The sequence below is a fragment of the Phyllobates terribilis genome, unplaced genomic scaffold (assembly GCF_046119375.1).
Source record: "Phyllobates terribilis strain yellow unplaced genomic scaffold, ASM4611937v1 Scaffold_13__5_contigs__length_258822181, whole genome shotgun sequence".
Classification (NCBI taxonomy): Eukaryota; Metazoa; Chordata; class Amphibia; order Anura; family Dendrobatidae; genus Phyllobates; species Phyllobates terribilis.
In genome coordinates, this window is record NW_027362773.1 from 68,635,442 (window position 1) to 68,662,459 (window position 27,018).

Below are 27,018 nucleotides of genomic sequence, written 5' to 3' on the forward strand. Positions count from 1 at the left end.
CTGCCTGGCAGTGCCGGTTCGGGAAGCACGGACCAGGCCCATGGGTCTGGGTCCGGGAGTCGGAGGAGGATCGGAGCGACATCCAGGATTCCAAGGCAGGATGGTGGAATACGGTCGCCGAGACGACAACGGCCAGCTGTATCCGTTCAGGTCCCCCCTGGTGATGAGGAGGCCAGGGGCGCGGGCCTGGAGGAGCGAATGGACACCAATGGATCCGACTACAGTAGCGACCGTGATGGAAGGAGCGAGCATCTGGATTCAGGATTTCCGGCTGGCGGGGACACAGCACCTGCGCAGCGGCGTGAGTATGATCGTACAGCGTGTTTGTGGCCCGCGGGGGCAGTTTTGCGTGATGAAGGTAGTGATCGGGAGGTAGCATCGAGGGGGAGGGGTTTAGCTGGTCCGGATGGGGCAGGGGTACCCGGAATTAGAGATATATTATATAGCATGTCACAGGTTTTGATGAGAATGGAGAGCGCGGCAGCGGGCGGGTCAAGAGGATCACCCGTGGATGCCTGGTTACCAGGGCAAGGGTTGTCGCCGCAACCTACTGGGGTAGAGGTAGGATCAGCGGCGGGCGCCGAGGGAGTAGCGACTGGGGTTTCAGTCTCGGTACAGACGGAAAAGGATAAGGGTGATACCGTGAAGCTTGATGACCGGGCAAAAGGGGAGGTGTATGTGTGCTTCGAGGGGAAGCTGGGGGCACACTTAAAGAAAGAAGTGAAGGAGAAAATTTGGCGTGATGAATACGTGGAAATTTTCTCCCTTCTTCCCCTGGAGAAGTTTAATTTAGACAAGGGGAAGAAGGATGATAGCAAGAAGGAGGAGGAGAAGCGGAGGTGGCGCTTGATTCCTCAGACTTTTGCGAATTGGCTTCAAGCTTTTGCTATATTGGCCGGGGTCATTGGGGAGAAGTTTCCTGAGAATTGCTCGGGTTTATTCTGCTATTTAGATGCGATTGGGGAAGCGCATCGTACTTACGGGGGACAAACATGGCTTAGGTATGATGAGCAATTCAGACAGAGGAAGGCGGTACGGCCGGAAATCAGGTGGGACCAGAAAGACATAGGGCTTTGGTTAAAAGTAATGGCTCCCGCTAGATACGGGCAGTCCTTTCACGGGTGCGGGGGGAGTGGGAGTTACTCATCAGGAACGGGCGGAGGCAGCCAGGGAGCACAGGGAGGAAAAGATAAGTCAGGAATGTGCTGGCAGTTTAATGACGGCCAGTGTAAATTTGGGAATGGCTGTAAGTTCAAGCACGTTTGCTCCCATTGTAATGGGAGCTCCCACGGGGCGGCAAAATGTTTCAAAAAAGGAAAGGGACGAACGTCGGTGGGTTCTGGTCAAGGGGGCGACTCCGGTGAATCTTCCAAGGATGGCCCCCTTTCTAAATAGATACCCTGATCAAGCGAAGGCTGGAATTATTAGGGATGGGTTTTTGGAAGGTTTCAGGATCCCGCCTCCATAGCATACAGTCCACTTTTCGGTTAAGAATCTTAGGTCTGCTTTGTTGCATCCAGAGGTTGTTAGTGTTAAGTTGGCAAAAGAAGTTGAGCTGGGTCGCATGGCAGGGCCTTTTGATAGTTTACCAGTGGAAGGCGTGATCATTTCTCTGTTGGGGGTTGTGCCTAAGAAGGAGCCGAACAAATTTCGTCTGATTCAGCATCTGTCGTACCCAAAAGGGTGTTCAGTCAACGATGGTATAGCCCCAGAATTATGTTCTGTGGAATATACTTCATTTGATGCGGCTGTGGCTTGGGGGTCGCAGGTACGGGCATGGGTCACTGCTGGCAAAAACGGATGTGGAGTCAGCTTTTCGGCTCCTTCCGGTTCACCCGGACAGCATTTCAATGTTGGGTTGTTTTTGGAACAATGGTTACTACTTGGATAGGTGCTTGCCCATGGGCTGCTCTATTTCTTGTTCATTATTCGAAACGTTCAGTACTTTTCTCGAATGGGCCGTCAGGGATGTTGCAGGTGTCCAGTCTGTTATCCACTACCTGGACGATTTTTTGTTCATAAGCCCACCTGATTCGTTGGTTTGTAATAATTTGTTAACAGCCATGGTGTGGGTTGCGGAACGTTTCGGGGTTCCTCTGGCAAAAGAAAAGACCGAAGGTCCTCGTACGGTATTGACTTTTTTAGGCATTTTGATTGATTCGGAACTTTTGGAATGTCAACTGCCCGAAGAAAAGTTGCTGTTACTTAGACAGGAGGTTGTGAGAATGGTAAAATTGCGTAAGACGACTTTGAAGGAGCTTCAATCACTGCTGGGGAGACTGAACTTTGACTGTAGGATCATGCTTATGGGTAGAATATTTTGTCGTAGGTTGTCAAGGGCAACGGCGGGAGTGCAGGCATCGCATCACTTTATTCGTTTGAATAGAGAGCATAAAGAGGACTTGTTGATGTGGAAGCAATTTTTGGACACGTATAATGGCAGGTCGTTGATTCAGCAGGATTTCCTGAACAGGTTTGATTGCGAGATTTACACCGACGCGGCTGGCGGAGCAGGATATGGAGTTTTCTGTAAGGGAAAGTGGAGCGTAGGCAAATGGTCCAATTCCTAGAAAGAGAGGTGTTTCACAAAAAATCTGGTTCTTTTGGAACTGTTCCCAATTGTAGTTGCGGTCTGGATTTGGGGCGAGTCTTTTTCGAATCGGAGAGTCAGGTTCCATTGTGACAATATGGGCGTGGTGGAAGTGATTAATAGCCTATCGGCCTCGTCTCCTCCAGTCATCAAGTTGGTCAGGGAATTGGTGCTCAGCTGCTTGGAGCTTAATGCATGGATTTCGGCTGTACATGTGCCAGGTGTCAAAAACTCTATAGCGGATGCTTTGTCTCGTTTCCAGTGGGAGCGTTTCCGTTCATTGGCACCAGAGGCAGAAGTCGCAGGAGTGGAATGCCCTTCGCGGTTGTGGCAGCTGGTTTTGGACGAGCCGGAAGATTGATCCAAGAGTCGGTGGCGAGTTCAACCTGGGCTGCTTATGAGGCATCCTGGAACATATGGCAAAGTTGGGTGTCACAGTGGGGGGCACTAGAGAGTGACAGGGATAGGACGTTGGCGATATTGTTTTTTGTTGGTAAAGCAGCGGATTCAGGGTGGTCAGCATCCAAAGTGAGTAAATTTATAGCCAGGCTTGCTTTTGGTTTTAAGTTACAGGGTTTGACTGACTTTACAAAATCCTTCTTGGTCAGGCAGGCTCTCAGGGGCTTTCAAAGAGGAAACAAGAGTTTGGATAAGCGTAGGCCAGTCACGTTTAGCATATTGGAAAGGTTGGGTCTGGTTTTGGAAACCATTTGTTGTTCTAATTTCGAGGCGGCATTGTTTAAGTTGGCATTTGCTCTAGTTTTTTTGGGGGCTATGAGAGTGGGTGAGTTGGTAGCCCCTAGTAGGAATAGAGAGGGAGGTCTATTAGCCGAAGACGTGAGCTGCTGGGTCTGGGGGAATCGATTTTTGGATCAGACGGTCTAAAACGGATCAGTTTGGGAAAAGGAAGCGTGTCGTGTTAGGTAGAGTGGAAGGGGCTCTAATGTGCCCTAGAAGGTGCTTGGAGGCCTACTGGCAATTGTGGTCAAATAGATCGGGCCCACTATTACGGCATTGCGACGGGTCATTTCTTTCCCGTTTTCAGTTTACAGCGGTCTTAAAAAAGGGGGTGCAGGAGTTGGGTCTCAGTCCCGAGATTTACGGTTCGCATTCCTTTAGGATCGGTGCAGCGTCGGAGGCTGATAGACGCGGTTTAGGGGCTGAGACGATAAAACGGATCGGAAGATGGAGTTCGGACCGTTATTTGTCATATGTTCGCAGTTAATTGCCGCAAAAAAATTGCTAGATGTGGAATAGTTGCTAACCTGCTTGTTTATTATTCTTTTAGGTGATGTTCCCTCGTTAGTCTGGATCATTGGACACTCATATGTGCATTGGGGGGCGCTGCGCGCCGACGTAAGGAGGGATGGTAGGCAATTAGGTTTTCCAAGGGCACAGGCGGTCATAAGGTGGCTCAGTTTTAGGGGCATGGTATGGGGGCGTTTTCTGTCGGAATTTCATAAAGCGGCGAGGTTAGATCGAACACCGGATATTTTAGTGGTGCATTTGGGAGGAAATGATTTGGGGGCACGTCCAGTGAGGGAGCTGATTAGGGATATTCGTTTTGATCTATTGAGATTGTGGACCTCGCTTCCGGGGATTTTGACGGTCTGGTCGGATATAGTGCCCGGGAAAAAATGGCGGGCGGTTCGATCGGAAAAAGGCATAAACATGGCACGAATAAAATTGAATAGGGCAATGTCTGGCTTCGTGGTAAGGAACGGGGGCAAAAGTATTAGGCATTTGGAGTTGGAAGCAGGGGTTGGAAATTTGTGGAGGAAGGACGGGGGTGCATCTCAATGATATAGGTATGGATATTTGGGCCCTTTCAATACAGGAAGGAATTGAAAGGGCGCTGGTGGCTTTGGGGCACTCACGAGCCTAAGGTTTCAGGGCTGTTCGTGGTGGCGGGGGTGGTGGGGTTCTTGGAGTTGGTTTAAATTGAGTGGGGGTGATCTGGCAGTCTGTTATGGGCTCTGGATGGGGTTTTACCTCGGGAGCAATTTGTTGGTTGGGCTTCCACGGAATGTGGAAGTTTTGGTGCCCTCGAGCTGGTGCTGAACGGCTGAGGGTAAAATGGCGGTTTTAATTTTGAGTTATTTAAAGCCAGATCTATTAGCTCCAAGAACCCTCCCTCCATTTATTCATATATATATATATATTTATGTTATTGTTATTTGTTGTTTGTTAATAAACGCCCGCTGTGGCCAAAATATTTCCAACAGATAACTTGTGGTGGAGTTTTATTTCAGGGAAGGGATCAGGGGGATCTCTGGTTACATTGGATTGAGAAAAAAGGTATCAGCTAAGAAAAAGTATTGGCCGTAACAGGTCAAGATCAAGGTCAGGAAACCATCAGAGAGGAGAGAAAGAAGGAAGACCAACACCGAGGAGGGTGGGAGACCAACATGACAGTGATAGTACTTATGAATTAAAAAAAAAAAATACCTGAGGGGGCCCAGTTTTTCATATTCTTGTCTCAATATATTTCTTGAATCCTCATCGCTTGGAGACTTGGATTTTCGCCAGCACTGCATTTCTTTTAGGCTGCAATATAAATGAGGTGGATTGAACAATTATATTATACTAGATGCGACCGCGACCAATCAGAAAACCGTGTTAGTGAGGACTGGGGAGCGGTGCTGCCTGTGCGGGTACTTCCGCTGCGAGCAGCCAGGAGATGACACACACACACACATTATATACAGTACAGACCAAAAGTTTGGACACACCTTCTCATTTAAAGATTTTTCTGTATTTTCATGACTATGAAAATTGTACATTCACACTGAAGGCATCAAAATTATTAATTGACACATGTGGAATTATATACTTAACAAAAAAGTGTGAAACAACTGAAAATATGTCTTATATTCTAGGTTCTTCAAAGTAGCCACCTTTTGCTTTGATGACTGCTTTGCACACTCTTGGCATTCTCTTGATGAGCTTCAAGAGGTAGTCACCAGAAATGGTCTTCCAACAATCTTGAAGGAGTTCCCAGAGATGCTTAGCACTTGTTGGCCCTTTTGCCTTCACTCTGCGGTCCAGCTCACCCCAAACCATCTCGATTGGGTTCAGGTCTGGTGACTGTGGAGGCCAGGTCATCTGGCGTAGCACCCCATCACTCTCCCTCTTGGTCAAATAGCCCTTACACAGCCTGGAGGTGTGTTTGGGGTCATTGTCCTGTTGAAAAATAAATGATGGTCCAACTAAACGCAAACCGAATGGAATAGCATGCCGCTGCAAGATGCTGTGGTAGCCATGCTGGTTCAGTATGTCTTCAATTTTGAATAAATCCCCAACAGTGTCACCAGCAAAGCACCTCCACACCATCACACCTCCTCCTCCATGCTTCACGGTGGGAACCAGGCATGTAGAGTCCATCCGTTCACCTTTTCTGCGTCGCACAAAGACACGGTGGTTGGAACCAAAGATCTCAAATTTGGACTCATCAGACCAAAGCACAGATTTTCACTGGTCTAATGTCCATTCCTTGTGTTCTTTAGCCCAAACAAGTCTCTTCTGCTTGTTGCCTGTCCTTAGCAGTGGTTTCCTAGCAGCTATTTTACCATGAAGGCCTGCTGCACAAAGTCTCCTCTTAACAGTTGTTGAAGAGATGTGTCTGCTACTAGAACTGTGTGTGGCATTGACCTGGTCTCTAATCTGAGCTGCTGTTAACCTGCGATTTCTGAGGTTGGTGACTCGGATAAACTTATCCTCAGAAGCAGAGGTGACTCTTGGTCTTCCTTTCCTGGGGCGGTCCTCATGTGAGCCAGTTTCTTTGTCATGCTTGGTGGTTTTTGAAACTGCACTTGGGGACACTTTTCAAAGTTTTCCCAATTTTTCGGACTGACTGACCTTCATTTCTTAAAGTAATGATGACTACTCGTTTTTCTTTACTTAGAATTTGTATTATGGCAAGAAAAAAGCAGCTAACAGTCTATTCAGTAGGATTATCAGCTGTGTATCCACCTGACTTCAGCACAACACAACTGATGGTCCCAACCCCATTTAGTAAACCTGACAGGGCACACCTGTGAAGTGAAAACCATTTCCGGTGACTACCTCTTGAAGCTTATCAAGAGAATGCCAAGAGTGTGCAAAGCAGTCATCAAAGCAAAAGGTGGCTACTTTGAAGAACCTAGAATATAAGACATATTTTCAGTTGTTTCACACTTTTTTGTTAAGTATATAATTCCACATGTGTCAATTCATAGTTTTGATGCCTTCAGCGTGAATGTACAATTTTCATAGTCATGAAAATACAGAAAAATCTTTAAATGAGAAGGTGTGTCCAAACTTTTGGTCTGTACTGTATATATATGCATACACACACACTCTCAGGGTCATGTAAACATCAGTCCATTATGTCAAGTCAATTTACAGGCTTAATGGAGGATATGACAGGGTAGTAATGATCCATTTGACTAATCTGTTATTTCCAGTCAGTGGGAAAATAAGCGAGTCCATCAGGTTTCCGTTGCTACAACATTGTGCTATAATACAGTTACAGTTGCTACAATATTGTTTCCCTCAAAATGAAACAGAAATTTAATGGAAAAGAAGCTCAGTTTACTCTCAGATTCGTTATCACCTCCAAAACGCTGTTTAAATTGATCAGATGGTCATACTTTGCCCCTATAAGAATCATGTCTGTTTAGTTTTGTTGGCTTTGATTATTCAGAGAACGATCTTTAATCCAGATGCAGTCGTGGCTGGTTGGTGCATCCTTGGTGCGGCACAGTTCCATTCCTCCCCTATTGCTGGTTGACAGCACTGTCTGAACTGCAGACAGGAGATATGGATGTGAGCATCTTCTCAGCTTCTGCACTGGCACTGTGTGCTCTACTCCTGCGGAGTCAGTGTGCACACACTGATTTCAGTTCAGACAGCGCTGTCAATCAGCAAAGGAGAGCGGAACAGAATTGTACACAGGAGTTTTGGCCGCGACAAGGTTGCATACGGATTAAAGATAATTTTGTAGATTATCAAAGCTAAGAAGACTAAATAGTAGGCATAATTTTTGTAGCGGCCAAATCCCTTATATGACCATTTGATTAGTTTCCACTGGGGAAGGGGGGATGGCAGACTCCCTTCTAAGCTACGTTCCCATGATGAGCTTTTGGTGATTTTTTGAGGCGGTTTATTTTTGCTGGGTCGAAAATGCAGCGTCTTCCAGTTCCAGCAAAGTGGATGGGATTTATAGAAATCTCAGGCCCACTGGGCTTTTTTTTTTTACTCAGTATAACTGACCTGCGGTGCGTGTTTCAAATCCTCAGCATGTCAATTTCTCTTCCAGGTGCGCTGAGTTTTCTGTGCGGATTTACACATAGATTGTATTAGATGCGGAAAATCCTAAAAACGCATAGGTGTTTTAAGTGCGTTTCTGCGGCGGAAACCTATAAAAAATGTATGTAATCCGCACCCAAGTATGTCAGAGTTTTGTCAAAGCCAAATACTAGGAAGTATCATAAACAAAGCAGCTCTATTTAAAGTATGACACACCAGAAAGAGACAAAAAAAACGTAGGCATCAAAAATGCAATAAAAAAGCATCTTAAAAAAAGACACAAATCCGCAATGAAAAACTGCAAGTTACCCAATTTACATAATAGGTGCAGAAAGTCTGCAGCGTCAAAAACTCACCAATAGCTCATGGTGGGAACGTAGCTCAAGACTTCTACATATCTGATCCAGCACTCTCATTATGACAGAATGAAGTTATAGCTGATATTGGGAGCATAGGAACATGTAAAGTAGTATGTTTGGGTGATTTCTGCTGTTTAGCTCAACTCAAATATGGAAGAACTATGATAAATCACTCTAGCTTACATGCAAAGCGTACAGGAAACCTCCCACCAAATATCAGGATACATCTGTGCATCTCCCTCCCCCATGCACAACCCCATCTTGATCACATTAGCTGTATAAAGAAAGACAACTACAAGATTCACAGGAGCAGATTTTCATTTCAGAATGGACAGAATTCTATAAGCTAAAAGAAATACATTGAGAGCAGCAATTTGGCCGTTCAGAGGAAGCTTTGCTTGCCCATCTCAGCTCTGTTCTCGGTCTTCTACCAATACTACCAATTATACCAATACCTTGGCCACCTTCCTAAAACACTTGGAAACTATAGCATGACATGCTGGATTTTCAAGTTCCCAGGATAGGAATCTGGAGATCCCACAGATGTAGAGTGACCTTAAGATCACTTTCACCAGTGTAACCAGAAACTCCAGCAGGCTCCCTTTAACTAGCTGAAAAAATGTGATTACAGATAGAGCAGGGAGTCATAAATCAAGGTCCTTATTAGGTGGTCAGAGGTGCTGCTCTTCTCTCCCTATGTCCTTCTAAAAGCGCACCTGATATGCTCGTGCTCCAGGGCAGCCTGTGGGGGGCGCTCTATCTAGTGCTCTGCTCATCTGAATGCTCTTATGACAGCTCACTGTGCCTTCACTGACCTGCCTCCTATTTTACATAATGCATCTCGTAGTGCGGGGCTAGGTAAAATAGGAGGCAGGTCAGTGATCAATCAGTGAGCTGTCATAAGAGCATACAGATGAATATGTAAGCAGAGCACTAGATAGAGCGCCCCCCACCCAGGGTGATCTACCAGTAATGCCACATATGAGAAATGCGATGGCATTTTTCAACTGTGGAACCAGAGGTCCAATTGTAACAAAAGAAACCCTCAGTAACGGAATACAATCTTTGGATCACCATGATAATGTGGACATGTAATTCGCCAAGGTCATCACTGGGCCCCCATCCCACGAGTTCTATATGTAATCTTTTTTTTCGTGGCCTATGAATCATGCTATATTGTTAAACACATGACTACAGGTAAAGGGAACCCAGCAAAAGCTGGAATTTCCCATTCTATTTCAAACATTAACTTTTCACTTTCCCAAAAGTATATATGTAGTACAAAAATCACAGCCGCATTAGTACCTGTTGATTTTACTTAGAAGTAGATAAGACAAATAGTGGAATTTTTGTCTCAAAGTCAAATTTATAGATCTTTTTTATTTAACAGCAAATATTGTAAAATGTGTCATCTAAAATAATTTTCCATGAAAAGTACGTTAAATGTCCATTATTTTACAAATGTTTTGTTATACGCCTTCTTATATTCTTTGTGTGAAATGGAACAACGCAAAAAAACTGAAAAGGCAGCAAATTGAACACAATTTCATACAAAACCCCAAAAATGAACAAAACTGTTGGCGCCCTCAACTTAATATTTGGTTGCACACCCTACGGAATAAATAACTGCAATCAATCGCTTCCTATAACCATTAACAAGCTTCTTACACCTCTCAGCTGGAATTTTGGACTACTCTTTTGCAAACTGTTCCAGGTCTCTCATATTTGAAGGCGCCTTCTCCCAACAGCAATTTTAACCCCTTTACAACCTATAACGTATGGGTACATCATAGGTCGCCTTCCTCTCTTTGATGCGGGCTGTGGCGCCGAGCCTGCATCTTTTCAGGCACATGACAGCTGATTAGATCAGCTGTCATGTGCCCCTAACAGCCAAGGGTGAAATTGTGATCCACTCGCAGCTGTTAACAATGTTAAATGCCACTGTCAATCTCTGACAGAGGCAATTAACTCACGCTTACCGGAAGCGTGTCACAAACCCTGCCCATCAGCGCCCCTGTCACATGATTGCAGGGCTCCAAAGGGATGGCATGACAGCTGGGGATCGGCAGAAGATCCCGGTGCCTGTGACTGCAGATCTCCTATGGACACATGCTAGTGGCCAGCATTCATAGGAGATGATGATGTCCGCTACACATAACATGGCTGAAGCATGTGTAGCACAAGCGATCGGATGATCGCAGCTTCAAGTCTCCTAAGGAAACTATTGAAGCCAGTAAAAAGTGAAAAAAAAATAAAAGAAGTTTTAAAAACATATTAAAAAAAAAATAAAAGTTCAAATCGCCCCCATTGTCCAATTCAAAATAAAAAATACACGTCTGGTATCGCTTTGTTCAGAAACACACGATCTATCAAAATATAAACGAAATTAATCCGATCGGTAAACAGAGTAACAAGAAAAAAAAAAGAAAAATGCTAGCATTACGTTTTTTGGTTGCACAACATTGCAATAAAATGTGATAACAAGTGATCAAAGCATTGCATCTACCCCAAAATGAGATCAATAAAAACGTCAGTTCAGCACGCAAAAAATAAGCTCATACCCAGCCCCAGATCCCGAAAAATGGAGATGCTACGGGTCTCGGAAAATGGCATTTTTTTTTATACAAATTTTGGAATTTGTTTTACACCACTTAACTATCCGGTATGCTTAGGTTCGGACCATAAGAAGCAAATTTTTCCCCCCAAATTTGGCAGGCAAATAGGGGGTGCGTCTTATGGTCCGAACCGAAGGTTACCAGATAGTTGTGGTGGTGGTGGGGCAGGATTGCAGGGCCCTCTGTTCCCTCCCTCCCTTAGGAACTCGGCGGTGGCAGCAGAAGAGGTGAGGTGCTGCGGGGCCGGTGTCTGGCTGTCTATGGTGAGGAAGTGAAGCAGAGCGTTGAGCGCCGCTTTCCGGTGGCTGCAGCCATCTTCCTGAAGCTGTGATCTACAGGAAAATGGTCGCCCGAAGCGGACGCTTGCACAGACTGGGATCTCGGTAGCCATTTTCCTGTAGATCATGGCTTCAGGAAGATGGCCACGGCCACCGGAAAGCAAAAGACAGACTCTCTGCTTCACAGGACAGCCAACACAGCACCTCACCTCTTCTGCTGCCACCGCCGGGTTCCTGAGGGAGGGAGGGAACGAAGGGCCCTGCGATCCTGCACCACCACCACCACCGCAACTCCCGGCTGCTGGAGCACCGGCTTCTCGCACCCAGAATCCACAGCATTCCTCCACTTCTGCCGGCTTTCTGAAGTACCATGCCTCCTGTGACCCCAGCTCCAACGCCTCCCAGGTAAGATACCGTACTTACTCAGACTATAAGACAGACCTCCATATTATAAAAAATATTTTTTTCCACCCCAAAATTTGGGGTGCGTCTTATAGTCTGAAAAATACAGTAAATAAAAAAGAACCTATATATATTTGGTATCTCTGAACTCATAATGACCTGGAGAATCCTAATGGCAGGTCAGTTTTAACATTTAGTGAACATGGCAAATAAAAAACCCAGAAAACAATTGTGGAATTGCACTTTTTTTGCAATTCCACCACACAATTTTTTCCCGTTTTCCAGTACACTATATGGTAAAATCAATGGTGTCGCTCAAAAGTACAACTCATCCCGCAAAAAACAAGCCCTCACACGGCCATATTGATGGAAAGATAAAAAAAGTTATGGCTCAGGGAAGAAGGGGAGTAAAAAATGAAAACACCCACACCTATTACTTGTCAAAGGTGAGTTTGAACGAGCATCACATGCTTGAAACAAAGTTATTTACCCACATTTTTGAAAAGATGCCAACAACTTTGTCCGGCCCATTTTTAGGGTTCTGTGTGAAATTATTTCCAATTTGCCTTTTCTTCTCTGTTTTTTTTTTGCGTTGTTCCAAAACACAAAGGAAATAGACATGTATAACAAAACATGTATAATTGCAATAACTTTCTGGGAGAAATACTTCATTTTCTGGAACAATTTCAAGGGTGCCAACACTTTCGGCCATGACTGTATCTATCTATTCTCAGCATTTTGGCTGTGAACTTCCTGTGCTTGACGGATACAATTTCTTGGTTCCTTTGAGATGTGTGAGTAAAAGTCGGATGTCATAAGCATGGTCTGTGTGCCGTCTGTTTTTTCTCGCACCCATTGACTTGCATTGGCGAGTCTTGTCTGATATACGAGGCCACTCGCAGCATGCTGCAATTTTTTCCTCAGTCAGATTACAGCTGAGGAAAAACTTGCAGATCAGCAGTGACTCATTGTATAACATTGGTCAGAGTGCAATACGATTTTTTCCCACATTGCATTCGATTTATATGCGAGTTTGACCAAACCGTTAGGCCGGTTTCACACGTCTGTATATTTCTGGTACTGGAGATATTCCTATCCTGTGTGTCCATGTGTGTCAAACGTGCGGCAACCGTGTGGCACATCAGGAGCACACGTACTGGCGCCTGGAAATCAGTGTACAGTTAGCGCTATTCCCAAGCGGCAGGTGCTGAACACTGCCCTCATCATGGTTCCCTGCCGGCGCTGCGATCAGCAATCCTCTGACCGCTGACGCCGAGGAGCCGGGTAGAATGAGTGGGGCCCGGAGCTGCGCTGAGCTCAGGAGCGATGTCCTGTCACTCACTGAGAGCCGCTCCAGAGCCACTCTATGCAGCGGCTCATCCTCCCCAGCTTCTCTGCTGATCGGTCGCATGGATTACAGCAGGGGACACTTAGGTGAGTATAAGGATTTTATTAGTTTAATCTTATTTTTACACAAGGACACTGCGGGAGCAGAACACCACTACCCTCATCATCGTCCCTGAAGGTGCTGGCAAGGACATGATGAGGGCAGTGTTCAGCATCCGGTGCTTGGGAACCGCGCTAACTGTACACTGATTCCCAGGCGCCGGTACGTGTCACACTGAAGACACACAGATGTCATTCGTGTGATCAGCGTGAGACACTTTTGCGGACCGTGCATCCGCAAAAAAACGGACATGTCAGCGTGTGGAGCACACGGTCCGTGGAAACAGACTGACATGTGCGTAGACCCATAGATTTGAATGGGCCTGTCTATTTCAGTGTCTCCAGTACGTGTGGAAACTGTCACCACATGTACTGGAAACATGGACGTGTGAAAGATCCCTTAAAAAGAGAACGCTTTTAGTGCTCAGTTCTTATCTTCATTCACTGGTTCTGCTATAAACCAGAGCGTGGTGCCACATCCATTGCATGATGGACACCAATGACACCAGGTGGACACTACTAACCTATAATAATGGGACCACTCAGGTCAGTCGTGGTGGTCATAATTTGAACACATTTAATAGCGCTGCAGAAGTACTTTTTCCATAAAGGCTAGAGGTACACAGCGACATGTGCTTTCCGACACTGAAATCGCAGTGACATGTTGCAACATTGGATGTAATGATTTCCTATGTTGTCATGTTCAGACCTGCAACATGCTGTGACTGCGATAGTCGCAAATTTTTTCAAATGTGCTGGATTTCCTATCACTTGTTCCAAGCGACACACCTGCCATGGACTTCAATGCAAATCACACTCAACAAACGACTTGTCTGTAACTTGGGTGTTTTATTTACAGCAAAATCACAATTCTGAAATAGTCGCACAACAGCAAGTCACTGACAGGTTGCACAGATGTTTTTGTGGCATGACTTTTCGGAGAATTGCTGTTGTATGACACGTCGCCTTTTAATGCTAGCCTACAAGCGATGGGACCTCCAGCAAATATGTGAGGAGAGCCAGGCCATGGATTCCCATCATCTCTTACACCATATGTATTCCCCAATATATTACTGCATTTCAATACTTGCCTAAAACCCAGGAAAAGCCAGTTAATCCACATCCAGGAAAATATTAAGATAATGAAGGCAATGGGAAAAGAGAATGCAATCCAGGACCCAAAGTTTACAAACTGACATCCAGGGTATCGCCTGCAGAGAAAGAGAGAGGTGTGAGCACATCCAGCCCGCAGACTAGAACATCACGACTCCAGAGTCTACCTTTAGGCCACAGCCCACTATCAGTATGTGATCAGTATTTTTTCTCAGGAGTGGGAGCCAAAACCAGGTGAGGAACAATCAGAGAAAAGGTATAATAGAAACAAGTCACCAATTCTGCATTTATCACCCACTCCTGAGAAAAAATACTGACTGAATACTGACCAAATACTGATAGTGGGGCCTTAGAGTGTACCTAGCATTTCATATCCCTTTAAAAATAAATAAATAAAAAAATCTAAAACATTCTAACAATATTATTAGTAAAATGCCCAAGCGGTTTTAGAACTGAAAACGATTGGCTAATTACACTTAGCGCTGTGTCGGCTATGGCATTTCATAATGTTCTTGCTAAAATATGGCTGAATGGGAGAGCCTTCGGCCCAGTGACACGTGCCAGCACTTCATGCTCAGCCTCCGCTGTCAATACTACCCACAATGCTTAGCTGAAGTATTGCGCCAGCACAGGAGCACAGCCTATCAGAATGCTCCCAGGATAAGCCACACCCCCTGGATGATGTGACAGCTGCGGTTTCCCTCCGGTTCAGGATCGGGCTGATGAATCTCACACTGCAGCAGTCGGGGAAGTCAGGGATTTGTGAGGATTTGGACAAAGCACCTAGATGTGCTGAGCTGTGTAACTGGTTCAGGTTTCATTGGGCTTATTGCACACAGCAGCTGCGAATAATCCTATTCTGTGATTAGTGCTGTATTATTACATCTGTATATGTTTGGATGTATACAATGAAACGCTACAGTCAGAATGCCTTGTAGAAAAGGATTTGTGTTTGACTATAGAGATGAACGGATTGGCAATAAAAAGGCAGCATTCTGCTGCAATCACTTTGCATGAGGACAGTGGCTGGGACCTTACCACTATCATTACAGTATTGTGGATTGCTTGATCATTTGATTAACTGATGGTGAAAATCAATTCTGTTGTACCTTCATTGTAACTGAACTGCAGGTGACGGGCACACTGCCCTGCAATGTGTAAAGACCTCACCTGTAGCTTCTATGCAAAATAACCTACTTCTGATTATACAAATCCTGTACGTCTACTTCTAATAGACAGGATAGGAAGCACACATTATGTCCTGTAGGGGGCAGTGTCAGTCCTCCCCGGGCAGTAACACTAGCTGACCATTACTCATGGTTAGGAGGCAGGGGCAGCATGGCCCCATTCTCAGCTTGTTTCCCCAATATTTAAATTCTAAAACAAAGTTGTCAACTGCAATCTTTTTCCAAAAAAGCTGGCTGTTCCAGTTGTTTCCACCTGAAAACCTGCATGTCCGAGGCTTGTGCCCAGGTGGTTGCCCATGGATACGTCCTGTAATTCTTTCAGGACAGGTCGCACATGCTCAGTATTCTTCTATGGTGGGTGCACGCTCACACTGCACCGAGACGTCTTCACTACGTAAAGTGGATACGGACAGTGTGTGCCCAGTCCTGTCAGCCATCGGCCTCGCTGACTGCTGTGCTTGGTTGTGTGGCACACAGAGCTGAGTAAGCACAGAATTATCAGCCACTAAACCAGCAAGGTTTTCTTATAGCAGTATGAATGCGTCTATCCATACATGTTATAATGGACGCCTCCTACCTATACAAATGCAATCACAGCTCAGCTGACAATTTTTAAACAGCTGTGTTAAAATGAAAGCTGCCCTGTGATTGGTGGCTATGGGAGCAGGAGAGGACACAGGAGGAATATGCCATAAAAGGGAACCAGTCATGTCAGTTGGAGAATGTAAACTGCCCAAGGCTGTTAGTGATGCATCTCTAACACACTTTTTGCATTAAAATCGGTGCTAAAATCTTTTGTAAAAAACACTTTATGTACTTCAATCTTACTTCGCTTCACTAACTGTGCACATGCGCTCCCAACTGCGTGCATTGCTCATAGGCTGTGATGCACAGCAGCTCAGGCATGACGTGACAGGTTCCCTTTAACCACTTACAGAATTAGAGATTAGAAACTGTGGAGGGGGGTGGAGGGGACATACTAGAAACTATGCCCAGCACCAGTCCCCTCCTGCCAGCTCTGCCCTGGGGTCACTAGTAGATTGCAGCATGGTTACACAAGGAGCTAGTGTCATCTGTGCATGGTGCAGAGCAGTCTGCAGGAGAAGCAGGGGGTTGTGAGAAATGTAGTTTACAGTGGTCACATGGGCAGCACTGAAGGACCGCCCACCTCATGCTGAGCGGAGACAGGAAAGAGGAGAAATTGGCCAGTGAGGAGTCCCGCACCCAGTCACGGCTCAGCTGTTCTCCCGGCTGTGGAAGACAGCGGGCACAGGTAGTAGCTGGCAGCTACAGCTACCGCGTGTGCCTGTTGCTAAAGAAAATGAATATTCACTCATTTCGATGCCCATGGGAGTGGAGAGGAGTGAATATTCATTCTCCTTAATACCGCACACTGTCAGCAGCAGCCGCCGGCTTCCTACTGTGGCTCCACAATCCTGTGTGCCCGCTATTAGAGAGAATGAATATTCACTCTTCTCCACTCCCATGGCCGTGGAGATGAGTGAATATTCATTCTCTTTAGTAGCGGGCACAGAGGATCGCGGAGCCGCAGCAGGAGCGCGGCTGCTGTTGTGTGCGCTATTAAGGAGAATGACTATTTCACTCCTCTCCACGCCCATAGTTCCGGCGTGGAGAGGAGTGAATATCCCGACACCTCACCTCGGCATCTCAGGGCGCATGGCAGTGATGTCATGTGCTGCTCAGATGCTGACATGAGCCGCTGGCAGACAGGATGCAGAGCTGGAGCAGAGGGGAGAGGAGGAAGGAAGGTAAGTAGAATTGTTTATTTTTTTTTTCATGTGTGCAGTGATGAGGGGGGCATGTATATCAGGACTGGGGATGAGGGGGCCATGCATACCAGGATTGGACCTGAGGGGCCCATGCATACCAGGATTGGATCTGAGGGGGCCCATGCATACCAGGATTGGATCTGAGGGGGCCCATGCATACCAGGAATGGGGATGAGGGGGCCATGCATACCAGGAGTGGGGATGAGGGCCGTCTGCTGAATGCCCCTCAATACCAGCGTCCCTCTGACAACTCCTGCCAGGGGAGAAAAATGGTAAATGAGCATGGATTGGGGTGTGGCCAAAATTTGCTGCGGCGCACTACGCGCCGTGTTACTTTAGAGAAGTTATTAGGATACAGCGAGAGTAAGAAAAAAAATAAAGATTGTAGGAGAACTCCTTTATCTCTAATTGTGTGTCTGCCAGACATATGTCTTGTGCTACAGATAAAGTGTACATGAAATAATGTAGGAAATGTGAAATATGAAAGATCACTCACGTTTCAAACTGTTCTATGAATATGAGATTAGTGGAGGTCCCGGTGAGCGTGGCCATCCCTCCGATGGTGGAAGAGTATGCAATTCCCAGCGAAAAAGCTTTGCACATCATGTGATCACGTTTAGTCCTGTAGAACCGTCCAGACTTGGTCTGCACCAAAGACCATGTAAAAAAAAGTGTTACAATATTAATACAACCACCTCCTCACTGTCACAACTGCAACCAATGTGTGCTGTGCTGTACTATCTACACAGCTCATCTACTTGCATTGACACTCCACATTTACAGTGAGAACACTTTGCACAGCACATTTTTTGGAAAAGCAGCCAATATACTATATGTAATAGTGATGTTATCTGAATGCCGCGCCTTGGCACTTTCTTATTTCCTTCCAGCAGATCACATCACACTGTGGCAGTCTTCTCTCATCTCGGAGAAGTTTTGAAAATACCAATAGATAAGAGCTCAAGACATTTGTTTCTTCAGGTGGAAATGGAAAGACCTTCAGGTTACAAAACACAACCGGGCGTATATAATTAAATATACATATTATGTACATACTTATAGATGCACATACATTCATGGCTTAATTGTCCATCCTGAGGTCAGTCATCGCAGAAGAACATTTGAAGAACTGTTGGGTCAAGTGAACACAACGTCTTTTTCAGGCGGCAGATCCCATGACGTTTTTCAAGAGGAAGGCACTCTAGGAGCCTTTAGGAAACCCTCCTTTTCTTATGCTTTGGTTATTTTTTGTGCTGTGGGGGTGGGTAGTTTCTTGAGCATTTTTGACCACCATTCAAAAATCAATTGAATTTCAAGATGATTGAACATATGATGAGCAAGTCGTTATTACATAGAAATTTATATGTTAATTCTTTTGAGCATTTACTGGCTGTTTTTTCAGTTTCGGAACAGACCAGACTGAATAAGACGTCGGGTGCTCATAACCTTAAAGTAGGGAAAATGTGAGCTAACACTGGATGATGTAATAAGCCTGGCAGTAAATAGCGGGATGAGATATTGGTCTGTGAAAATACAGAGAACACTCCCAAATCACACCCAGATCCCAAGTGCAAGCCATAATGCCTCTTACTCCAGAATCATTAATCTCGGACTGTGAAATTATCATGTATGGCAGCATATGCCAATGAAACCTACATAACCCTTGATGATTGCGAGTCCAAGTATTCTGATGTTAAGCTGCCTTATAGTGGTTAAGGATTATTTTGCTAGGACATTTTCTGCCTAGTCTGTAATAATTCTACACAGCGTTCCAATTTATTATGCAAATGCTATTTTTCTTTGATTTTCCTAAGTGGTTGACACAAATGAATCAGTATAATTTTAAAATCATCAACCGCTCGAGTATAAATCACATTTTATTGAACAAAACTCCCAATGAGAATAATTTTTTCAAAACTAAAATACTCAAAAAGCACTGTTCCAAATTACTCTGCACATCAGTTTCTAAACATTTTATAGGTTGTAAAGAACTGAAAATGGTCATCTGTTGAATTTGCAGCATTAAGAGACGACATTTACTTAAATCAAAATCTTTTTCAAAAACATCTTAACAGGCCAAGCTACATGTGAACATAGGATCCCTTCTTTGTTGTCACCTTCACAATTCTTGCATCCATTGAAACTTGTGAGTTTTTAGATAGCTTCTGCTTGAATTTCTTCGCAAATGTCAGACTAGCCTCCCCGAGCTGCTGTTTTTTTTTTTATGTGAACTGTCTCCCACCCTCATATATTTTGCTTGAGAATACTCCAAGATTCTTAATAGGTTTGAGGTCAGGGGAGGATGGTGACAGAACCACGAGTTTCTCTCCTTTTTTGCCCATAGCAGCCAGTGATCAGAGGTATTCTTTGCAGCATGAGACGGTGCATTATCAGCATGAACATGATTTTTTTTTTTTTATGGATGGCACAGTTCTTTTTAGTAACATGGAAAAAAAGTGCTCAGTCAGAAACTCTATATACTTTACGGAGGTCATTTCCATACCCTCAGGGACCCTAAAGGGGCCTACCAGCTCTCTCCCTATGATTCTGTCCCAAAACATGACTGCCACCTACTCGTTGACATCACTGCTTTGTTGGGATATGGTGGCCATAAGCTACTTCATCCATCTGGACCACCCAGGTTTGCACGGCACTCATCAGTAAACAAGACTGTTTTAACATTGGTCTTAATGATTGTCTGGGAACACTGCAACTACTTCTGCTCGTAAGCACTGTTTAGGGGTGGCTGAATAGTAGGTTTATGCACAACTGCAAACCTCTGAAGGATCTTACACCTTGAGTTTAATGGGAATCTAGGGGCACCAGCAGCTTTAAATACCCGTCTGCTGCTTTGTAATGGTATTTTAGCAGTTGTTCTGTTATTCTGATGAATTTGTCTGTCAGAAACCTTCCCCATTTTGACTTTATCTGCACAAGACCAACTGTGCTCTGCATCAGCTGCAAATCTCTTCATTACATCTTTATGATACCCAATTCCAATTTGCATAATAATTTGGAAAGCGATGTATATACCATACCAAAGTATAGGACATCAAGTTGAGACAACCCCTTTAGGCTTTTGTGACGTCTGCACATATGACCGGTTACCTGTTTGGAATATCGCCGACTGTCAAATGCTGGTTCCTCCTGTAAAGAAGCAAGTTTTTTTTTCATTAGATGTACTAATCAGATAATAATAGATGTCAGATGCAATTTAGCCAAACATTTGTAGGAGGAATAACAGAGCAATGGCACAAAAGAGAAAAGGTGATCCCAAACTATTATATTATGGGGAAAACAAGAATTTACTAAGACATGTCAAGAGACTGGACAAGTCCTCTTTTAGAGCCACTTAGCTAAAGTTTCCTCAAGCACAGTAGCAATTCATGGGATCATATTGAAAGAAGAAAACTTTACATGTTTTCAATAATCTGCAAAATTATGAAAAATGGCAACATAAGATACTGGATGCAAAAGTAAAAATGATACACTATGGAATAGGACAAAAAAAAACTTCATTAGGCAGGGCCTGTATTTGAAAACACAAACCTACTTTGATGAGAAAAATGAAAAACTAAACAGTAACTTTTCCACTGATGAGGTTACAGCACCCTCTCAGAGGAGACCACGAGACATAAATAGCAATGACTGTGAGGCTGCGCTGATCCAACAAACCTCATTTTCTTCCGTGTTCGAGATTCCATTATCCAAAATATTATTGCTGAAACAAAAGTAAAAAAATGGAAATTCAAATGTCAATATCATTTTCCTAGAGGATGTTCAGGCAGATTCCCACTCCCACTAGTTACCATAGAATTACAGCTGAAGAAATTATAGGTAAGGATACTCGCTCAGTTTCAATTGTATATTTTATGCAAGTCCCTGTCACACAAGTGTAGCAAAATGTAAAGTGAAAACTTTCCATCCAAGTATGAATTTTGCCTGAAAAGCGTTGGTTATTAGCTATGAATGTCATATAGCATAAGACCTCATACACTAGCAAGTGATCGGAGCCTGTATGGAGAGACCAGAGTCCCTGCAGCTACGGACTGCAGAGGAGTCGTCTCTATGAGCCTCCATATGGTGCCTTTGTACCACGCTTTATTACAGATATCTCCCCTAGAAGTTTTACTTGTAGGTGAGATTATCTCTATGATATGGCATCCAATAGAGATTAAACAGGTCAGAATCATATGAAATCTAGAATGGGAGATACAATAATACTCCATAGACTACTTGCACGGATGCACATTTCAGAGGTTTGTATTGCCCTAGTGTAAGAGGGGAGAGTCGCCTTTGGTACACCTTTAATGCTCACCTGTCAGCAAGTTTGTGCTCAGTAAACTACATGCACTGTCAGGTGGCGACATTACACTGATTAAAATGATACCTTGGTTGATTAAATCCGTCCTGTGGTTCTTGTGTAATCTTTACTTTCAGATTGAAGAGAATGATATGCTCGTGCTCCGGGGCGGCCTGTGGGGGGGCGCCCTATCTGGTGTTCTGCTTACATATTCATCTGTACGCTCTTATGACAGCTCACTGTGCCTTCACTGACCTGCCTCCTATTTTACCTAGCCTTGCACTACTAGATGCATTATGTAAAATAGGAGTCAGGTCAGTGAAGGCACAGTGAGCCGTCATAAGAGCATACAGATGAATATGTAAGCAGAGCACCAAATAGAGCGCCCCCCACAGGTCGCCCCGGAGCACGGGCATATCATTATCTCCAAACTTAAAGTAAAGATTACACAAGAACCACAGGACGTATTTCATCAACCAAGGTATCATATTAATCAGTGTAATGTCGCCCACCTGACAGTGTATGTACTTTACTGAGCACAATCCTGCTGACAGGTGCGCTTTAAGTTTAAATAGATTATATCTCTACTGACTCCCTGGTATACTGTTATTCCATTTGCTCATACTAATAGCAGGAGTGTTATAATAATGCTCAGTTGAAACTGCAGGAAATGTCATTTTTCCAGTATTTGCCATGTACACTCATCTATACGATGCCATTCATTCACAGGACTCTACAGTAAAATCAGGGAAAGACATCATATAGGGCAAAAACTTCAGCTGCCCCCACACAACATGATAAGCTCCTATTGCAAGATTTGCAAGCAGCTTCCCCAACAGTTATTTCTTCACACTAAGGGTGCATTTACACATGAAGATACAGTCATATGAAAAAGTTTGGGCACCCCTATTAATCTTAAGCTTAATGTTTTATAAAAATTGGTGTTTTTGCAACAGCTATTTCAGTTTGATATATGTAATAACTGTTGGATACAGTAATGTTTCTGCCTTGAAATGAGGTTTATTGTACTAACAGAAAATGTGCAATCTGCATTCAAACAAAAATTGACAGGTGCATAAGTATGGGCACCTCACCAGAAAAGTGACATTAATATTTAGTAGATCCTCCTTTTGCAAAAATAACAGCCTCTAGTCGCTTCCTGTAGCTTTTAATGAGTTCCTGGATCCTGGATGAAGGTATTTTTGACCATTCCTCTTTACAAAACAATTCCAGTTCAGTTAAGTTTGATGGTCGCCGAGCATGGACAGCCCTCTTCAAATGATCCCACAGATGTTCAATGATATTCAGGTCTGGGGACTGGGATGGCCATTCCAGAACATTGTAATTGTTCCTCTGCATGAATGCCTGAGTAGATTTGGAGCGGTGTTTTGGATCATTGTCTTGCTGAAAGATCCATCCACTGCGTAACTTCAACTTTATCACTGATTCTTGAACACTATTGCCAAGAATCTGCTGATACTGAGTGGAATCCATGCGTCCCTCAACTTTAACAAGATTTCCAGTGCCGGCATTGACCACACAGCCCCAAAGCATGATGGAACCTCCACCAAATTTTACTGTGGGTAGCAAGTGTTTTTCTTGGAATGCTGTGTTTTTTTGCCACCATGCATAACGCCTTTTTGTATGACCAAACAACTCAATCTTGGTTTCATCAGTCCACAGGACCTTCTTCCAAAAAGAAATAGGCTTCTTCAAATGTGCTTTTGCATACCTCAGCCGACTCTGCTTGTGCGTACTTGCAGAAACGGCTTCTTTCGCATCACTCTCCCATACAGCTTCTCCTTGTTTAAAGTGCGTTGTATAGTTGACCGATGCACAGTGACACCATCTGCAGCAAGTTGATGCTGCAGCTCTCTGGAGGTGGTCTGAGGATTGTCCTTGACTGATCTCACCATTCTTCTTCTCTGCCTTTCTGATGTTTTTCTTGTCCTGACACTTCTGGCCTTAACAAGAACTGTCCCTATGTTCTTCCATTTCCTTACTATGTTCCTCACAGTGGAAACTGACAGGTTAAATCTCTGAGACAGCTTTTTGTATCCTTCCCCTGAACAACTATGTTGAATAATCTTTGTTTTCAGATCATTTGACAGTTGTTTTGAGGAGCCCATGATGCCACTCTTCAGAGGAGATTCAAACAGGAGAACAACTTGCAAGTGGCCACTTTAAGTAGCTTTTCTCATGATTGCATACACCTGGCTATAAAGTTCAAAGTTCAATGAGGTTACAAAACCAAAAAAAGTGCTTTAGTAAGTCAGTAAAAAGTAGGCAGGAGTATTTAAAACAAGAAAATGATAAGGGTGCCCATACTTATGCACCGGTCAAATTTTGTTTGAATGCAGATTGCACATTTTCGGTTAGCACAATAAACCTCATTTCAAGGCAGAAACATTACTGTGTCCAACAGTTATTACATATATCAAACTGAAATAGCTGTTGCAAAAACACCAATTTTTATAAAACATTAAGCTTTAGATTAATAGGGGTGCCCAAACTTTTTCATATGACTGTAAGTTTGTGAAAGCTAGTGCTAACTGACAATATAGCAAGTTTTACTTTTTGTAAGCCATTCATTTATATGGTTATAAAGAATGAAGGCTGTATGTTTATTTCGTAGCTATAGACACTTTTGAGATCGCTTGTCTTTCCACTGCGGACGACTAGCAGATGCCCATTTACACGAGGATAAAACAGCAACAAACGGTAGACTTTAGGACAACCAAAAAATTACAGAAAAAAAAAACATATAAAAGTGCATTTATAATAATGCCAGAAGCCACAGGCAAATAGATAAGAGAATCAGGGAGAATTCATTATTACAGGGGACTTCAACTACCCGGATATAAATTGGGGAGCAGAAACCAGCAGGACCAGTAACGGAAACAGGCTTTTGACAATAATTAAAAGACAATTATCTTTTACAATTGGTGCAGATCACAACATGGGATAGGGGCTCTTCTAGACCTAATTCTAACCAATAGACTGGACAGAATATTAAATATATGGGTTGGGGGAGGTCAGTTGAGTAATTGTGATCACAAAATAATACGTTTTGACATTCCTTTAATAAGATGTATAATAGGGGGGCTACCAGGACACTAAACTTCAGCAAAATGAGTTTCCAACAGCTAACAGATGATCTTAGTGCCATAAACTGGGACAATATCCTTGAAAAACAAAAGTACACAAAGCAAATGGGACACTTACATAAGCATCCTTAATGTGACCTGCGCCCAATATATACCCTATGGGAACAAACAAGCTAGAAATAGGAGGAAACCCTATGGCTAAATAGAGATGTAAGGGGCGCAATAAATGACAAAAAAAAAAAAAAAAGCATTTACAGAACTAAAACAAAAAGGGTAGTGACGAAGCATTAAATATTTACAGGAAAAAACAAGCTGTGAAAAAAGCAAATCAAGGCAGCAAAGATTCAGAAAAGATAGTAAAAATCCCCCAAATATCTTTAACAACATAAACAGTAAAAGACTCAAAAATTATAGTGTTGGTCATCTAAAAAATAATATGGGTAAAACAATGGAAGAGGTTGAGGAAAAGGAGAGTCTATTAAATGTTTTGCTAATCCACAGTGCTTTTAAAGCGCACCTGTCAGCAGGATTGTGCTTAGTAAACCACATACACTGTCAGGTGGGCGCCGTTACATTGAGTAAAATGATACCTTGGTTGATGAAATCTGTCCAGTGGTTATTTTATAATCTTTATTTTCAGTTCTGCCATAATGATATGCTCGTGCTCTGGGGCGGGACTTTGGGGAGGGGCTGTAACAGGTGCTCATTATGTATTCCTATCTCTGGCCTCTGACAGGTCACTGTGCCTTCAGTGACCTGCCTACTATTTTGCATACTGCCTGTGTAATTTCTCTGCCAATGCAAAATTTACATCCCCAAAATGGCCGCTGACGCCCACGCATGCACAGTAGCATCTTTCGGTTGCCGAGAGATGCTACTGCACACACGCCATTTTGCTTTTTTAAAAAGAATTTGGGTGCAAAAATATGGCACCGCGCACACGCAGTGGCATCTCTCGGCAATCGAGAAATGCTACTGCTCAAGTGCGGGCGGTGGGAGCCATATTGCTGCAGGAAAGTAATTTTTTTCTGTAGCAAAATGGCGGCTGCGCGTGCGCAGTAGCATCGATCGCTTGCCGATGCTATTGCGCGGGCGTCATTTTGCTACAGGTAAAAGAAACTTGCATGAAGCTATATGGCCATCGCCATAATATTCATCTAATAAAAACTATATCTTTTACTCGATTTGGGCTACTACTCCTGTCTCTTTCTGATACATGGGTTACGCTGAAGCATTATGCATGGAGGATGTTGAAAAATTGTTCGCTTTATGTATGTAGCCAGTAAGCGAATTGCTAAAGATTGGATATCTGAGAGCCCTCCACGCCACAAGAAATATATTAAACAAGTTGGATCTCTTATTCTAATTGAAAAAGGTACAGTACAGACCTAAAGTTAGGACACACCTTCTCATTTAAAGATTTTTCTGTATTTTCATGACTATGAAAATTGTACATTCACACTGAAGGCATCAAAACTATGAATTAACACATGTGGAATTATATACTTAACAAAAAAGTGTGAAACAACTGAAAATATGTCTTATATTCTAGGTTCTTCAAATGTAGACAATCTTGAAGGAGCTCCCAGAGATGCTTAGCACTTGTTGGCCCTTTTGCCTTCACTCTGCGGTCCAGCTCACCCCAAACCATCTTGATTGGGTTCAGGTCTGGTGACTGTGGAGGCCAGGTTATCTGGCGTAGAACCCCATCACTCTCCTTCTTGGTCAAATAGTCCTTACACAGCCTGGAGGTGTGTTTGGGGTCATTGTCCTGTTGAAAAATAAATGATGGTCCAACTAAACGCAAACCGGATGGAATAGCATGCCGCTGCAAGATGATGTGGTAGCCATGCTGATTCAGTATGCCTTCAATTTTGAATAAATCCCCAACAGTGTCACCAGCAAAGCACCCCCATACCATCACACCTCCTCCTCCATGCTTCACGGTGGGAGCCAGGCATGTAGAGTCCATCCATTCACCTTTTCTGCGTCGCACAAAGACACGGTGGTTGGAACCAAAGATCTCAAATTTGGACTCATCAGACCAATGCACAGATTTCCACTGGTCTAATGTCCATTCCTTGTGTTCTTTAGCCCAAACAAATCTCTTCTGCTTGTTGCTTGTCCTTAGCAGTGGTTTCCTAGCAGCTATTTTACCATGAAGGCCTGCTGCACAAAGTCTCCTCTTAACAGTTGTTGTAGAGAGGTGTCTGCTACTAGAACTGTGTGTGGCATTGACCTGGTCTCTAATCTGAGCTGCTGTTAACCTGCGATTTCTGAGGCTGGTGACTCGGATAAACTTATCCTCAGAAGCAGAGGGGACTCTTGGTCTTCCTTTCCTGGGGTGGTCCTCATGTGAGCCAGTTTCTTTGTACCACTTGATGGTTTTTGCAACTGCACTTGGGGACACTTTCAAAGTTTTCCCAATTTTTCGCACTGACTGACCTTCATTTCTTAAAGTAATGACGGCCACTCGTTTTTCTTTACTTAGCTGGTTTTTTCTTGCCATAACACAAATTCTAATAGTCTATTCAGTAGG

At 43.9% G+C, this 27,018-nt stretch overlaps 1 protein-coding gene across 1 annotated transcript in view; it reads right to left on the bottom strand.

Moving 5' to 3' along the window:
- LOC141173725 (solute carrier family 13 member 1-like) overlaps window positions 1-27,018 on the bottom strand; it is an 86,417-nt gene that overhangs the window by 36,873 nt on the left and 22,526 nt on the right. Inside the window, exons 6-10 of the mRNA XM_073658109.1 lie at window positions 20,745-20,790; window positions 20,178-20,216; window positions 17,566-17,714; window positions 14,071-14,190; window positions 5,039-5,137 (exon numbers count right to left, since the gene is read on the bottom strand). Coding sequence (XP_073514210.1) covers window positions 5,039-5,137; window positions 14,071-14,190; window positions 17,566-17,714; window positions 20,178-20,216; window positions 20,745-20,790 — 453 coding nt within the window. The remainder of the gene's footprint in view (window positions 1-5,038; window positions 5,138-14,070; window positions 14,191-17,565; window positions 17,715-20,177; window positions 20,217-20,744; window positions 20,791-27,018) is intronic.